General features: G+C 40.7%; 1 protein-coding gene across 1 annotated transcript in view; it reads left to right on the forward strand.

The window, feature by feature from the left end:
• Window positions 1–18,270, forward strand: part of PRKD1 (protein kinase D1) — a 153,003-nt gene that overhangs the window by 126,808 nt on the left and 7,925 nt on the right. Inside the window, exons 10-16 of the mRNA XM_054971371.1 lie at window positions 1,221–1,298; window positions 3,711–3,990; window positions 9,907–9,959; window positions 10,927–10,999; window positions 14,120–14,226; window positions 14,946–15,107; window positions 16,302–16,400. Coding sequence (XP_054827346.1) covers window positions 1,221–1,298; window positions 3,711–3,990; window positions 9,907–9,959; window positions 10,927–10,999; window positions 14,120–14,226; window positions 14,946–15,107; window positions 16,302–16,400 — 852 coding nt within the window. The remainder of the gene's footprint in view (window positions 1–1,220; window positions 1,299–3,710; window positions 3,991–9,906; window positions 9,960–10,926; window positions 11,000–14,119; window positions 14,227–14,945; window positions 15,108–16,301; window positions 16,401–18,270) is intronic.

An 18,270-nucleotide genomic window follows, 5' to 3' on the forward strand; every position in this document is an offset into this window, starting at 1 on the left:
TGATCTCGTCAGATCTCAGAAGCTAAGCAGGGTCAGCCTTGGTTAGTAATTGGATGGGAGACCTCTAATGAAGACCACGGTTGCAGAGGCAGGCAATGGCAAATCAATTCTGTTAGTCTCTTGCCATGAAAACTGCACTGGGGTTGCCATAAGTCAACTCTGACTTGAGGGCTCTCTCCACCACCAGATGATCTGCATCATAGCAGTTCTGACTCAAATGCCCCTTTAGCATGATGGCCTTAGTATCACAGCACCTTGGAAGATTTAGGCCATATAGAGGGAGTCTATAGTGTGGCTTCTCCCCATGACAGCATTTCCACAGTTCCCAAGTAAAATTATATTAGAAAGACTTCTTTCCACATGTCCTGAATCTTTCAAGATTGCTGGAGCACTATGGAGAGTCACTGACCATGGTACCTCCAACATTGCTGAAGTAATGTCAGAAAAGATGTTAAAGGGTTCTCACAGTGTAGATGAGCAAGGTGTGTAAACTGAAGAAGGATTTGGACTTAAGCACACTATTCCTCTTATTCATTCCACCTAACTGGAGATCCACGCTTTCAGATACCATCAGGGTGGGATGGTGACCTCACCTTTATTGAGTAGAGGTGTTTATTTCCTGCTTTCTTTGTCAGCTCTGTTAAAGTTCCTTAAACTGAATGCATACTGATATGTTTAGATAGAGAGGAGATCCTAACACATTCTCTGTGTTTACTCCCAAGCTTCCTTTCCCTTAACTGAAGCTGAAAGATAATTGCCCATTTTCTTACACTGCCATAGCACACCCTCGGTTACTGGCTAGCAAAGATCTATTTGTATAATCCTAATGATGAATCAAGGGGGTATGTGTCAGACTGAGTCTGAGATGTTGTCAGTTGATGTAAATTGTTGTTAGTAGTAACATCTAGTAAAACTTTATCAAAAGCTAAGGTGTATCATATAGATATTTCGGCTCAAAGCAGAAGATACCTTGCTTAATATTCTTACCACTAGAAAATATAGACTTTGATAAAAGAATTGGATATTTTCAAATTAAGTTTGAAAAGTGTCACATTTAGATGATTTTGAAAGAATGCTCTGTATTAAATATGAAATTAATCGTCTCCATTGTACCTCATCTCAATCCTTATTATGTTACTTTATCTCACATTTTATTTAATCATTACTATGTTTTTTACTAACATTTTACTGAATTGTTAAATGTTTTTATTTCAATACAGAGGAAGAGACATTACTGGCGATTAGACAGCAAATGTATTACACTGTTTCAAAATGACACTGGAAGCAAATACCACAAGGTAAAGATGGCTTCAGGTTTCTAATGCTGTATTACAGAAATTTTATGGATACAATGGATGGCCAAAAAGCCAAATAAGTTGGTTCTTGATCAAATCAAGACTGAATTCTCCCTAGAAACTAAAATGACAAAACTGAGGCTATCATACTTTGGTCACATCATGACAAGACAAGACTCTCTGGAAAAGTCAATAATACTGGGGAAAGTGGAAGGCAGTAGGAAAAGAAGAAGACCTAAAACGAAATGGCTTGACTCAATAAAAGAAGCCACATCCTCCAGTTTGCAGGATCTGAGCATGACTGTTAACTATAGGATGTTTTGGAGGTCTTGCATTCATAGGGTTGCCGTAGGTCAGAAGAGACTTGATGGCACATAACACACACCTTACAGAAGACGGCTATGATTATATCAGTATATTGTGGTCCTTCATATTTAAGTATATTTTTGTACTGGTATTTATCATTTATGTACCAGGAAGAATAATAATGTTAAAAAGGGCTTCAGCTCTCATTTAGGACAACTGTCATGACTCTCTTTAAGCCTGAACCACCTCTCATTGATTTCATTGGAGTTTCTAAGGAGAAAAATATAGTATGTCCATTAAACCAGGAAAGTATAGGTAATAGGTGGAGTAATTATAGTATTGGTTAAAGTTTGAGCAGATTCAGGTTCAGATCCTTACTCTAGCATGAAGCTAGCATGATCTTGAGCCAGTCACTCCCTTTCCACATATCCTACTACACAGGGTTGTTGTAACATGGGGAAGTGGCAAGAATCATGAACCTTGCCTCAGCTCCTTTGAGAAATGGCTCAATAAAAAGAGAGAGCTCCAAGGACCTAATACCTTATCAAAAGGGCTATGCAAGTATTTTTTCATCTATCGCAAGATTCCTACAGAGGCTGCTGTCATCCTCCCATCGTTAGGCCACTTCTTAATGGAATAACTAGTTCTATATCATCATTTATATTCAGTAGGTACATTGGCTCTTGCACTCCAATTAGTGGTTGTGGGTTGTCTCTCTGTTCCCGTATTTATTGGTAGCCAATGGACATCTTCCAGGATTTCCCCCCTTTCACTTGGTTCTCCACCTCTATGTAGAAATGGCATATCAGGATGGCCCAAGAACAGGATCACCTGCTCTGAAGGTGTCAACCCACTGCGAGTTCCCTAACCTAGAATGTAATGGTTATCAGAACAGCCTGCTGTACAGCTCCAATGAGATCAGCCAGGCTGGATATGCAGAAGGGCTCTCTGTAGTTCAGTTCTAACTCATTCTCTGATGACTACATCATTCTAACAACAGTGTATTCTAAATGGACATTAGGGACTTTGCCAGAGTGCTTGTTAGGAAAGTGGTAGATTAATAAAACTCAGATAATTTAGTGGTTTTAAAAGGGATTAGGCAAGTTCATGGAGGAAAGGTCAATCAATACCTATTAGCTACAGTAAATAAATGGAATTAAATGGAATATCCATGATCAAAGGTAGAAATCTTCTGGGTATCAGAGGATAATACAAGCCCAGGCAAATGGGTGTCTAAAGGAGCACCTTTGACTGCTTGTGGGGGGGCACCAATAAGGGGAGACTTTGGTCTTTATGTGCAGTTCATTGACCTTCTCAAGGCATCTAGTTGGCCACTATATGAAACAGGATACTGAACAAGATAGGCCATTCTTCTGACCCAGCACAACTACTGTTTTTATATTATGTAAGTTTTTACGTTGTTTCAAACAGATTTAACTTAAAGCGGTCTGTTGCATGCTTGCACACATCTCTCGTTTCTCCCATGGCGTTTGATTTAAAATTTCCTCATTAATTCATCCCTGTGTCTGAATGAGGATGCCTGAGCAAGGTAGACTTTGTTTACCCCCTATAAACTGGGATTCTATACTGAGATTAATTGAACTTCCATTTGTGGAGCTAAGCAAACTTCAATTTGCTAAAGTACCTGCATTTGGATGCCATGGCATACTGGAAATGGACAAACTAGGATGTTTTGAATCAAGCTCTGCATGTGAAATGAGTAGCAAGGAGAGTATGCAAGTATGGCAACAAACTGTGATCTCAGTTTAATCTCAGATCCTCATAATATGTGAATGCACTTACTATTCACACAAACCGAGGTATCCTATACAAAGGAGGAAAGCATGGAATCTTCATTGGGTACTTGAGGAAGCTGAAAAGGATCAGTCTTGTACAGTAAGGTTTGGTAATACATTTGAGATCTAAGAAATAGCATTCCCATTTGTTGCAACTTTGCAGCTATAGGATAAGTCTTAATGGAGTCAGTGCAAACTTTGTGCCTGTCTGGTGACACAGCACAATCTTGTTTTCCATATGCAAGTAAGGATAATAAAAAGCACCATATGAAAAAGTGTTGTAGAAATTAGTAATAATAATAATTCTTCCCAGGAAATTCCACTGTCTGAAATTTTATCCCTGGAACCTGCAAAAGACCTGAGTTTATTGCCAGAAGGAGCTAATCCACATTGCTTTGAAATAACCACAGCAAACATAGTCTACTATGTTGGAGAAAATATTGAAAATCTGCCTAGCCTTCCAGCTAATAACAGTGTTCTTACAAGTGGTTGTGGCCCAGATGTGGCACGGATGTGGGAGATGGCAATTCAACATGCCCTCATGCCTGTTATCCCTAAAGGGGCACCCAGTGGTTCAGGACCAAGCCTACACAGTAAGTCAGAGAATTTCTGCTTTAAAATAAGACATTAAATAAAACCGTGTAGGGTAAATCCTCTGTTGCAAATAGTGAAATTAACTCAGGGGTGTGATCCTACTTACATACTTTTAGGTATGCTAGCTTTTACTTAAGATGATACTCACAAACAGATAGCATACAAGCAGTTTTAGATGTCACGCTAAAAGCTGAATATCATGAGTTGCTATAGATTTGTAATCTGCCCTGAACTTTAAGGAAAGTGTGATATGAACCCAAATGAGTGTAATATGTGTATGTGTAAGTTTGCAGTTGGTAAAATAAGAGAAATAAATGGGCTAAGAAAATAGACAATTCGTGCGTTTGAATAACTCTCTGCTAAGAAAGTGTCAGTGGACATTACTCCATAATCCTTTTCTTACTGTATAGGTATTTGTCAGATTGGACATTATTTGTGTGATTATATTGAATAATCAGCCTAGTCAAAAGTCTGATTACAAGTCCAGACAACATGAGTGTCAAAAGGAGCAGCTTCAAATGCTTTGCCATTGAATGGGCTGTTGAATTGCTTTGTAGCCCTGTGGTGATGACAGAGATTGTTGGCTTAAAATGAACTAGGAGAGATACATTAGAAAATGGAAGAACAGTTGGATGATGTGAGCCACTTTTGGTCCACATTGGGGGTAAATAAATGAAGTAAATAAATAAATGACGAATAAATTGCCTGTCTTTCTTCAGTAAAATATTTTTTAAATTATTTCTTAGAAGCTTTAAAACCATTTCTGCGTAAATGACTTCCTTAAAAAAAAAACAGAAAGGCAATTTTTTTTGTTTTATTGATTTACCTTCATTCTTGGTAATGAATATCCGTTTTTAACAATCCCGTTCAAGGCCACTGTTTTCAAAGAAAGTATTACAATGTTAGTAATGTGCACTAATAGTGCTCTGTTAAAGCTATGTCTCTGGAACAATAATGAATCCACTAACACAGAATCAAGAGATCTCTGTTTCCTGTTACTGGAATTTCAAAGGGTAAATCAATTAGTTTCCCTTCATGGTAACTCCTGCTACTCAGCCGCAAATTTGCTTCCTGCTAGAATGAGCGTGAGGATGTCTCTCCCTTTGTACAATGATGCTCACCATCCTAACATTTAGAATGTTTTGATCATTATTTATTTAAAACGTCTATATCCCACTCTTCCAAAAAAGCTCAAAGCAATTATCATTTTTATAAAAAACTGCAATTCAATTAAAAGTGCCACTAATTATGAACACACACATAATAAAGCACATCAATTTTTAAAAACTATTTTATTTTTATTTTACAAAATGTATATCCTGTCTTTCTGCCCTCACAAGGGTCACAAATTAAAACATGTATAATATAACATTTTAAAACCATTAAAATGACCCCCCCAAACACATCATTAAACAATTAAAAACCAAACTAAAATACATAAAAGGCATAAAACAACAAATAAAACATTGGGCAGGAAGGAGGGATCACTGATGGAATGTCAAACAAAACAAAACAAAAGTCTTCATTTGCTGGCAGAAGATGGCAACAGAAGGGAACAGACCAGTCTCTCTGGGAAGCCAGTTCCAGAGTATTGGTGCCACAACTAAGAAGGCCCTCTTCCAAATTGCCACCCACCTAATCTCAGAAAGTGGGGGAAGCAGAAGCAGGACTTCTAAAGATGACTATAGTGGTTGAGTAGGTTCATAAGGAAGTAGGCAATCCTTCAGGTCTAAACCCAACCATATTGGGCATAAAGGTCAACACCAGCACCATGAATGAGGCCCAGAAACATGTAGGGAGCCAGTATAAATGGGTCAAGACTGGGATGAAATGTTCCCTATGACCCACTCCAGTCAACATCTTGGCTGCAGCATTCTACACAAATTAAAGTTTCCAAACACTTTTCAATGCCAACCCCACACAGAGCACATTGCAGTAATCTAATCTGGATGTGGCCAGGGCATGCACCACAGTGGCCAGATTTGTTTTCTGTCCAGGAAAGACTGCAGCGTACTAACCAGTCAAAGCTGTTAAAAGGCACTCTTGGACACAGTTGCCATGTAATTACCCAGCAGTAGGCCTGAATCCAAAACCACCTCCAGACTATGGACCTGTTCCTCCAAGTGGAGTGCCATCCTATCCAGAATGAGTTAGACCCATCCTGGGTTAGACCTCCAGTTCAACAATAATACTTTTGTCTTGTTGTGATTAAGCTTCAGTTTATTAGCCCATATCCACTCCAAAAGTGATGGGAAATTTTGAAGGCTGAAACTAAAGAGGTGGACAAGAACCATGTAACTTACTGGAACTTACTATCCAAGTCTTTGACTACTTTTAAGTAAAAAAGCCCAGTTTGCCTTATATCATTGCATGATCTTTTAGCTAACCTATTGATAGAATAGCATTTGAATGGTGATGAGATTAGAGATTAGGAAGCCAAAAGAGTATTTGCTCTGCCATTCCTTCATAAGTCACTGATTTGGGGTAATGAATACTAATTGCTTATCTTGAATCCTCCCACTCTCGCCAAAAAAGGGACCATCAGGTAGCATTTTATAGTGAGATAATCAGAATTCTAATCCTTTTTCACCGGTGACCCAGAGGTACTAGTTTAAGGAGAATAGTAAGAATTCTCCTAAAAACCTTGGTTTTGCTAGTGTCATACAACTGCTTTCAGTGCAATAGAAGTTCATTTTTACCAGTTTCACATACCAGGCGATGACGTGAAGTAGACCTAGATTAGGGCCCCTAATCCATTCTGGATCTGAATAACCTTTCCATGTATATGATCAGAGAAATGCACGCTGGATCAGTTCATAAGATCACCTACTCCATAGAGCTCACTTTGAAAGGACTGCATTTCAGTCAGGGAAAAGCAATTGCCCTCCCCCAGTCAGAATGTAGATACAGACACCAGAGTTGGAATATAAAGGGCCGTTTTATTGAATAATGACAACATAACTTGCAACCACAGCAAGGGCCTGACTAGCAGTACAGATCAGGCTCTGGGGTCATTCTTGGACCTCTGTCCTGACCTGTCTGGGTGAGCCACCCTCTGCCCTGGGTATGAGCCATCCCTCATATGGCTGTGCCCCAGCCTGACAAGGCAATATGGTTCCCCCCCTTGAAGCTCCACTCTCTGGCAGCAAAGCTGGGGGAAGGTCTGGTTTGTCCAGGGGTTTCTCACCAGGGCATCTGTCCGCCACTGGGCCGTGAAGCAGCCAGCTGCTCCTGGCAGATCCCAGTTCCTTACTAATGGGGATATGCCATGAGTGCTCACCGGCCCACTGCTTTCCCCCAACTTCTAAACTGTCACCGCTAAGGCCAAGCCTCTGCTTAGGCCTTTGCGCCCCACAGTTGGCCTAAAGCCAACCCAAACCCTTGTTGTAGGTCATCCAGTGATACCCTTTCACTGACAGGTGTATTCCATTCCCTTGGTAGAGGTTTGCAAATTCGGACCTGATTCGCAGATGGGGCAAATAAATTCCCAACCCATCCACCACAGCTTAGAAGAGGGCTCTGTTGGCCTTTCGTCTAGACCACACTATTGCCTTAGGGTCCAATGCTTCCTGCCACCCCAATGCAGAAGCATTGCAGACCAGCACATCTGGACGCCAGGCCAGCACTTGCCTATCTCCTGCAAGTCTGTCTGTGCCTGCAACGGGGCCTTACCCTTAACCAGACCAAGGTCGGCACCATCCAGGTACATGACGGAGATGTGAGGCAGAGGACTAATTCCTCCCTTTGAACAAGAGCAGCAGCAGTCCAGGCCATCTGAGGCCTCTTCTGCCTTGCCACTCACTAGTGGCCAAGTGGTTCAGGTCAAGCTGGGGACCGATCAATGTCTTCGCAGCCTGGTGTGCCATCCAGAACCCATGCTGTGGCCACCGCTGAGGATCTGCCACCAGTCACAGTGAGCCACAGCACCTAGAGGAAAAGAAAGCATTAGCAGGGTTCCCCAGGATTAAGGGCCAAACAATAAGTCTGATAGGCAGAGGAGCGCCACCTGCCTACCCTTTGAATAGCTGGCCCCGAGTAAGCCATGGCTGCTGCCATGGAAGATTCCCCGTTGCCAAGAATAGGTGCCAAATTTGATGCCTGCCAAGCCCATTTGGACCCTTTACCAAGAATGGGTGCCAAATTTGATGCCTGCTGTGACAGACTCAGCTTCAAATGCTGAGATTGCTGGACAGTAAAAAGGATGACTGGCATGTCCCCCCCGCTCCTTTTGCGGCTAGCCTGAAATGGCAGTTGGGGATGGAATGTTGAGGGGGCTGACAGTTGGAGTAAACTGATGAGTGCAGAGGGTTGGAGTCTGGTTTCTGACCAGAGAGGGTCAGCCAGAGAGTCCTCTGAGTGAGGAAGGAAAGGGAAGGTGTTCCCTTAAAAGTGAAATCAGTATGTTCCTGAAGCACTTTTAGTCCTTGGACTAAAACTACTAACTTCTGCATAGACTCAAGAAATCTGGGAATTATAGTGGGCCAAGGAAGTGGGTAGAAAGGAGTCTCTCCTTCAGCACTAGGAACAGGGTTATAGCTCATAACTATAACACCTGTCCAGTATCTTGAAATGGTTTGACTCAGTGGAGTACCCTAAGGTCTGGAGAGGAGGGGAAGTCATGCTGTGTCTGTGTTAAAAGTGGAGCATTTGTAAAGCAGTGTCAATCCCTGAAAGAACTCACTTTAACATCTTTAAGTCTGATAATACCAACATCTCTAATACAAGCCAGCAACTTAAGAATCATATCAAGTGTTTTGTACCTCACACCAGTGAAGTATTCTGTACAAAAACCTATTATTTCAGTTTCAAATACCTGCCTACCTGCCTACTTTATTTTACCAACTTGTAAATAAACCTTCTGTTACATTTTGAATCTCCCCAAGCCTTATGTGCCAGTTTCTGTTTAAGGGAAGCACTGACCCATGCTTTTTTCCCTACTTGGACTTGGCTGGGTAACCATACTACTTATATGTTACTGAAGGGTGGGGCAAGAAAGAAAGTTGAAGCTTAACATCAACCATGCTATTAAAGGCTTCCCAGCCCAGTATTAAGCTTCATAGGCTTAGAGAGGAGAAGTTTTACCTCAGGGTCGGAGAAGATCAGCCCAAGCCTGAGACGAGGGTTTGTGACACCTGCCAAGCCCATTTGGAAAGTTCCTGCTCCGGACAGTCCCAAAACTGGTACTTGGTCAGCAGAGCACAGTCCGAATGGTGGAATTGAACCCCTTGCTCTTTGCCCTGGGCTCTGATATAACATCTAAGTGTGAGGACTGGGCACCAGCCTTGCTTGGCACATGGGCCAAGGGTGACCTCCACTCCCTTCTGTCTCCAATAAGTCTTCAAGTGCCAACTGGTTACCCTGACCTGCTCCCCTTTAAACTTCACATGCCATCTTGTAGGGCTCAGCCTGTTCACCCTTAAGGGACTGAGGAACCAGCTCACTAACTGGTACTTGGTCAGCAGAGCACCATCTGAATGGTGAAATTGAACTCCTAGCTCCTCACCTAGGGCTCTGATATAACATCTAAGGGTGAGGACTGGCAAAAGTCTTTCTCACTGGGCCAAGGGTGACCTCCCTTCTGTCTCTAATTGGTCTTTGAGCACCATCTGGTTGAGACGCTGCTGACTGCTGGGGGAGGGGTGGAGCAGCCTTATGAAGCCTCTGTCTCTGCCCCCCCCCAGCATACCCAGATGCCTGGGAAAGACCCGTCCCCCTCCCCCTCCTCCAGGGAGATAAATCCACAGCTGTTGCCACAGCTAGGGAGTGCCGCATTGTGTAAACCTTCATTGAGCCAGCATTGCTTTCTTAACAGTGCCAAGGACTGGGTTGTTTGTGATTGTTAAACAGCATCTTATTTTATACATGACCATGCACACACACTTACACACAATAATTACTGTACTTTTTCTTTTTAGGAAATATATCCATCAGTATTTCAGTAACAAATTGCCAGGTCCAGGAAAATGTGGTAAGTGTTCTGAGTGTAGGTGCCAAACTTGATAAGTGCTCAGCTTGCAGGATCATTGATCTGTTTGAAAATTTTTTAGAGGTTGTCTCTGGCCATTTTCTATCCAGAAGGAATAAATTGCCTTTGAGAATAACCTTTGGAGCACTTTTATTTTTCCTTCAGTGAAAGTAAGGGGGCAATTTACAATCCTCTTGTCATTCATTGCCCTGCACTAGACCTGTGTAATTATTCTTTGAACAAATGCATATCAAACACAAGTGAGACCACATAATTTTCCACTGAAAAATCCCAGTAAAACAAAAGGTTTGCATGGAATTATGTTAAAATTCTGCCTACCTTTTCCTTTGTCTCTGGGATTCCACCCAGTCCATTTTTACCCTTACTAGCCCTTGGACAATTTCTCTAAATCTAATGGAGCTTGATGAAGTCATTGGAGCATGCCAAGCCTAGAGGCTTCTACATAAATCAAAATGTGCAGATTGTAGAGCTGGCCCTTTTCCCCTCTAATGCCACAGACTTGTTTAGGTATGGGGAGTAAATGGAACAATGTCCCCAAATACTATTGAACACTCAGAGCCCTTGTGCAGGCTAGGATAGAAAAGACCTGTTCTATATCACTGACTGGCTTTGCAGAAGCCTGTAGGTCTTATTACATTCCCTGTAATATAATTGTGTAATTAAAAACCTGAGGCCTTTTCAGTGACATAGTAAGAGTCGCAGCTTGTCAGAAGAGTTTCCGAACCTGGCAGAACTCAAGGATGAATTTTAGTGAGTAAAATAGAAATCTGTACTGATTCTGCCTGAATAGAACATAAATTCCATTGCTAAATTATTTTTGCACAGAATTTAGTGGCATCTTTACCTAGCCAATATTTTCTTAATCATTTAACTTCAGCAAAACAATTTAAATTTTGGTTTTATGTCCATATACTTTGATACTTAACATGCATTATATTTGTACCAACAGGATATCAGTACAGTATACCAAATCTTTCCAGATGAGGTGCTGGGATCTGGACAGTTTGGAATTGTTTATGGAGGTGAGAAGCATAGTGGCTGTGAAAATAGGGAAGAACTATAATGTCTCTTAGACTTTTAGGTTCATGATTAAGCAAGACATTTATCGATGGCAGGCATGTGATAGAGAAGAAGAAGCTTTTAAAGAATATTTTTGTAACATGACTGTTTTATAATCTCAGCCTGCACTGTCCTGGTTTGTGACATTGAGGAAGGCACCTGTGACCATATTTTCCTTATACCTGTAATTTTGGCCTACACTGTGTCCCTGCTGCTTGCTATGGACCACCTGAGCTCTTATTGGCTCAAGTGGCATAATCTTACAGACTTCTGTCTGGGGAAATAATTCATGCTGGGTCATGTAATCTATTTTAATAATTCATGCTGGGATCGTAATCTATACTCAGGTAATTGTATCGTGGGTTAGAAAGTATAACCAAATTTCCTTGTTCCATGCAACTGGGCAAAGTAATAATGGTACTGTTATGTTTTCTTTTCATATTGCTGTTTACTTTGCTGTAGTTCTACTTGCATCTGTAAAGCAGCAAAAATATTTACAAATTCAAAGACACTTCCTTAATGCATACACTGGCAATTAGATCAGCTTTCCAAGAAGTCCACTAGATTTTTTTAAAGGACAAATATCTTTCAGCTTTAAAAAAGCACTTCCTTGCATTCATTCATTCATTTGTTAATTAATTAATTCATTCATTTTTACAAAGTATATAAAAATGTGACTTGCTAGGGTTTTTTTGTCCCCTTGCATACAGTGAGGACCTCTGATCTGAACAAGACTTTGAAGTCAGGGAAAGGACACTAGGGGTTCAGTTCTACTTTCATCTGAAGGCAGTGTCTGCATTCTTGCACACACAGTTGAGCTTTCTTTGGAAAGAGACTAATACATTTGCTGAGCTTCCCCTCCTACAATGGTGAAAATGTATAAATCAGCCTGCTCAGTACAGTGAACAGTGGCTAAATCCCTACTCATCGATAATGTTTTGATTAATCATGACAACCCTAGATTGCATACCCACCCAGTCTATGGGCCACATTATATGAGTTGTTCATTTATGTGCAGTGTATCCTAATATCATTTTGTTTTACAAACTGTACATGTTGGGGCCTCCTACTTAAGTGGGGCATCAACCTTTGGAAGGGAGAAAATGATCAACCCTTTCCCTTTGTGCTGCTTTGATTTTTTTGGATGATGGGGAGGGAATTGTTAATTCCTCCTCCAGGCTTTTCTGCCATGAAGAGAAAATGTTCAGGTACTTGCATTTTTTCCATTGCAGACTTGGGGAGGGGGCTATTTAAGAACATAAGAACGTAAGAGAAGCCATGTTGGATCAGGCCAATGGCCCATCCTGTCCAACACTCTGTGTTACACAGTGGCCAAAACCCAGTTGTCCTCAGGAGGTCTTCCAGTGGGGAAGGGACAGTAGAAGCCCTCCCACTGATTGCCCCCCCCAACACCAAGAATACAGAGCATCACTGCCCTAGACAGAGAGTTCCATCTATACCTTGTGGCTAATAGACACTGATGGATCTCTGCTCCATATGTTTATCCAATCCCCTCTTGAAGCTGTCTATGCTTGAAGCTACCACCACCTCCTGAGGCAGTGAATTCCATGTGTTAATCACCCTTTGGGTGAAGAAGTACTTCCTTTTATCTGTTCTAACCCGACTGCTCAGCAATTTCATTGAGTGCCCACGAGTTCTTGTATTGTGAGAAAGGGGAAAAAATACTTCTTTCTCTACCTTCTCTATCCCATGCATAATCTTGTAAACCTCTATCATGTCACCCCTCAGTCATCATTTCTCCAAGCTAAGGAGCCCCAAGCGCTTTAACCTTTCTTCATAGGGGAAGTGTTCCATTCCTGTAATCATTCTAGTTGCCCTTTTCTGCACTTTTTCCAGTGCTATAATATCTTTTTTGAGGTGTGGTGACCAGAATTGTACACAGTATTCCAAATGAGGCCTTACCATTGATTTATACAAGGGCATTATGATTCTAACTGATTTGTTTTCAATTTCCTTCCTAATAACCCCCAGCACAGCATTAGCCTTTTTTATTGCCGTCACACACTGTATTGACATTTTCAGTGAGTTATCCACCACGACTCCAAAATCTCTCTCTTGGTCAGTCTCTGCTAGTTTGGACCCCATCATTGTGTATTTATATTTGGGATTTTTGGCCCCAATGTGCATTACTTTGCACTTGGCCACATTGAACCTCATTTGCCACGTTGACGCCCACTTGCCCAGCCTCGACAGATCCCTTTGGAGTGCAGACGTTAATGAAAGGTTACATATCTTTGTCAGGAGATCCACAAGTTCACATTTGATCCACAAGTTCACATTTAGTTGAAGACAACATGGGTATTTGTCGTATTAAAAATGTCATGGATAAACTCAGGGCTTTTTTTCTAGTAATATGTACTGGTACACAGTACTGGCACCTCTTTTGGCCATCTGACTTGCCCTCAAAGTAACAAACATCATGCATACTGGCACATCACTGGATAAACTACATGCAACAGAACATCGAATGTAGTCTACTCTCTTCCCTCACACCCGGCATATTTGTGTCAAATGTGAGTGACAGTCTGTCATTTGGCCCAAGTCTCTTTCTCACCAGGATCATATGTTTGAGTCTACTCTTTTGTGCTACTAATTGTAGATTGGTTATAGTAGGAACAGCCTAGAAGACATAGACCAAGAGACAATTGCCTCCCAGTTGCTTTGATTGTTCAACCTCTGACCTGGAACAATATTCAGTGCTATTATCTATAATAGCAGGAATCCTGCCTTGTAAACCACAGTGTATAATTTGCATGCATAATAATTCAAGGCTGTGAATAAAACCCTACCGTGTTCATCATAGCTCTGCTTATGGTCAGTGAAGTGTCAAAGAGGCATTTCTTGTGATAGTGCATCTTAAGCATTGTGCATTTTGTATTTTCTTTAAATGTGTACAAAGATTTTGTGAACCCAAAGAAAAATACCTTTAATGGCTTGGAATATTTTCTGTTAAGATGAGACCTTGACAGTTAGGTTTTGTATAAAAACAGCAAAGTTGAGTTCTAGAAAGGTGAAGCTTCTCAGAGCTGATCATGTTAATTGGCATATTTTTCATCAAACAGGAAAACATCGCAAAACAGGAAGAGATGTAGCAATTAAAATCATTGACAAACTGAGATTTCCAACTAAGCAAGAAAGCCAACTTCGTAATGAGGTTGCAATTTTACAGGTATCTTTTATTTAATTACCAATTATATCCTGTATGTATTTAATTTAGAGCAGGGCAATAAAACTCACTGAGAACAGGTTTCAGCAGTAGAAAACTATGTGACTAATTATGCATTCAATCTCTGGATAAAGTTCTCAGGTGATATGTCTTTGAAATAATTTCTAATCTGCTTTAAATACAGGAACTTTTAAACCAAAATGTTAGTGACTTGCTAATCAGCAGAATCAGGAGCAGGAAAAATGAAACGCACTTTTAAGATAATCTTACACTATTATTATTTTGATAGATGGCTAATCAGTGAATATTAAGGGATGCTTTTGTCTACCCTTACACATGGAGCAGTAATATATTGTGAAGTGCTTCATATTCCCTTATTTTTGAACTTTGAACTTTGAATTAAGGCTATATTCATAATTTTCATAATAACTATTAAAACAATAGTCTCTTTTTACTCAGACTTGATTTTAGATCCAAGAGCAGAAAATTAGAAGCATCTGGACAATAATACCACCAGTCGCCTTTTAAAAATCAGAAGGTTCTAAGCACTGTTGGGTTTTACAGGCATGGCAAATTGCTGCGAGCACTTTTCCGTCTGGTTGTATTTGAGCCAGAGCCAAAGGGCTTGAGGAATGAAAGGCTGTAACCTTCTGTTACCTGAGTCGTGTCATTGGATCTAGACAAATGGGGCTCATTCAAATAATGTTTATCTTTAATAATAGAATCTGCATCACCCGGGGGTTGTAAATCTGGAATGCATGTTCGAGACACCAGAAAGAGTGTTTGTTGTTATGGAGAAGCTCCATGGAGACATGCTGGAGATGATCTTGTCAAGTGAAAAAGGAAGGCTGCCAGAGCGAATAACTAAGTTTTTAATTACACAGGTAAGAGCCATTAAGGGATGTCAGATGTTATTTTTCCTTTAACAGCAATATTCGCTTGTAATTTTTAAAAATGTCTTCAAATATACCCTTGATATAGACAGCAGGTTCAAGTGTAAGCCAGGGTTTGTTGAGAAACAAAGAGAGAGTGTTCTTGAAGGAGGTATGAGTAAGTATAATAGTTGAGGCGGGCTGTCCTCTTTACTCCATTATTAAGTACAGTTTATGCTTCAGGGGATATTGACCTAGAGGATTCCCTGAACCTCAGCAGTGGTTTTTCTGAGGGTGCAGGGAGCTCTGGTGGAAGGGAAAGGGGGTAAAGTTCATTGCTAAGAACTCACACCATTTGCTGACGCCTTGCATCCAAATCTCAGAGTCTTGTGCTAGGCTATATTGAGGACTGCTCAGTGTAAGGTTTTAAATTTTAATCATGGTCCACAACTTCAGCTCCATGGATGGAAGCAGGAATGCTTTCCCCCCAAACCATGAGGCAAGTGCAGATACCCTGATTATTTCTGGTGGACACATATCCTCCCTGCAAAAGGCCTTGCCATATTGAATGTCTCCAGATGGTGAGTGAGAGGCAGCAACATTCATACTCTTGTAGGCAACATTCATACTGGCATATATTATTAAATCTTGAGTTTCCAAGTGTGTGGTGTTATTTATTTCTAGTACAAATTAGCTCATTTTTTAAAAAATCTAATGTACCTGTATTTTCGTCTGCTTTAAGACTTTATCAAGTTTAGTGTGATTTGGCGTGCACTGCTATGTGGCGCTTCTTCTGAAAAATCTATAGGCAGAAATTATTCTGCCTATAGTTGACCTTAAATTGTACATTCTTGTCTTTTCCATCACCTGAGCTAGATGTTCAACACTGGCAAACAGCTGCACAGAGCTGAGCTTCCTGTCAAAACAGGGGAGCCATGTGTCGGCCTGATGTACTGTTACTAGATTGCTTAGAAATAAAAGTGAGATACTGCTGTACTTGGGGATCTGTTCAGCACTGCCGACCCTCTCATTTTTTGTCCTTGTGTGTTTACATGGCTCTGAATGGGAACATAAAGTAAAAGATCACTTTAATAAAACTGTAGTTTTGCTGCTGTTTTATCTCAGTTCCAGGAGATAGATTTAAACAGAAGTAAATATTATACAAACTACCTAAGTTCTAGCATAGTTGATTTGTTTTCTTTATAGATCCTGGTTGCCTTGAGACATCTTCATTTTAAAAACATTGTTCATTGTGATCTGAAACCAGAAAATGTATTACTGGCATCAGCTGATCCTTTCCCACAGGCAAGTGGAAATAATTCTTTCTGTACAGATATATTCAGCCATATACTAAAATGAATTACAGTTATTAGTGGTGTGTAGCAAAAAAAAATCAGTATTATTTGAATCTGGTATTAGGAATACCATAAATATTTGGTATTTCTAATGTTCAGGTCCAAAAATACCAATATAGAATTTAGAATTCTTAATATATTCAGCTCCATTATTATTTATGGGGAAATCTTCCACATTATTCCCTATGGAGAAATCTTTCCAAGGGGTGCAGGGGCCATTTTTCAAGCAAATTGCTCCAAAATTTTCAGAACCTAGTCCTGCCTGTTCACTAAAGACCCCCAGATTATAATTGAATTGGACAAAAGGGTCCAGTTATACAGGCCCCTGAACAAGCTGCTCCCATCCACCCTCAATTGTTTCCTATGGGGGAAAAAAATCCAAGGCTTTCTCTAGGACACAAGAAGCCTTAGCCAACACCCAACAGCAACCAATGACTAAAAGCCTCCTAATGTAAACAGAATCAACAATGCCCAACAGAACCAATGTCAAACCAGAGAATCCCAGCAGAACCAAACTGAAACAAGGGATACTGTTACAAGACCAACAGAACCAATGTCAAACCCGAGAATCATACCAGAACCAATGTCAAACCAGAGAATCCTAGCATCCTCCCTAGCAAGCCAGTAATACCAAGGCAGCAGCCAGATCCAGCAATGGCATATGGCAAGCAAGCAACACTGACATGAGTGTGCATGCATGCACACACGCACGTACACACACACAGAGTAAAGCTGCCTCCCTCCCCCCACCTCCTGTTGCCTCAGAAGGCGCAAGGGAGGGAAACAATCTGCTGTAATCTTTAAAATGCAATTCCTGGATATTCCTTAATATATCCAGATAATTTGGTAATATAAATACTAGTTTAGCCAGATATTTCCATATGTACTGGATATATCCAAGTATACCAGAATAATTCCAAATAGTTGTTTTGGGGGGTATGTATTTCATATTTCCAAGCCAAATCACACATCCCTAACAGTTATCAAAAGTGATTTGTGATACTGTATGCTTCAGTTCTCGTATTCCATTTGGTGAATACTTAAAATGGATTGATTTTTCATAAAATAAATGAGAAGTTATATCTTTTTGGTTGTTGTGGGTTTTCCGGGCTGTATTGCCGTGGTCTTGGCATTGTAGCTCCTGACGTTTCGCCAGCAGCTGTGGCTGGCATCTTCAGAGGTGTAGCACCAAAAGACAGAGATCTCTCAGTGTCACAGTGCCAAGACCACGGCAATACAGCCCAGAAAACCCACAACAACCATCGTTCTCCGGCCGTGAAAGCCTTCGACAATTATATCTTTTTGTTATGTTAGAAGTTTCCAACTGTGATTTAGGCACAACTTCTCAAGACTCCTTTTTACAGTCATATTGTTAAGAAGACATTTAATTTAGTGGACACACTTGCACTTCTGTGGGCCTGCAAAAACTATAATATGCACATGAACTGTGAACCCACGAGTCACATGTGGAATCCACACATTTCCAATTGTCAGCTTTTTTGGTCCACTTGATATTTGGAGAATCTTGGAGTTGCATCTATGCAGATCATTAGACCTTTCCTAACCCAATGATTGGATTTAAACAGCTCCTCGTCACTGGATCCTATGCTGGCATTATAATCACCTGCTAAAATCAGAGAGGCTGTTGGGAATGTAGCATTCAGGCCAAGATTATAATGTGTCTTCTTATCCCCATTTATTTTCCAAATTAGAGATAGCAGAGGGTATATAAAGATTATTAATCACGTTTTTGTATAAATTGCTCTATTATTGCTATAGTCATGGATCACAATGTGATAATAGAAACACAGATGCAGCCA

The sequence above is a fragment of the Eublepharis macularius genome, chromosome 2 (genome assembly GCF_028583425.1).
Source record: "Eublepharis macularius isolate TG4126 chromosome 2, MPM_Emac_v1.0, whole genome shotgun sequence".
Classification (NCBI taxonomy): domain Eukaryota; kingdom Metazoa; phylum Chordata; class Lepidosauria; order Squamata; family Eublepharidae; genus Eublepharis; species Eublepharis macularius.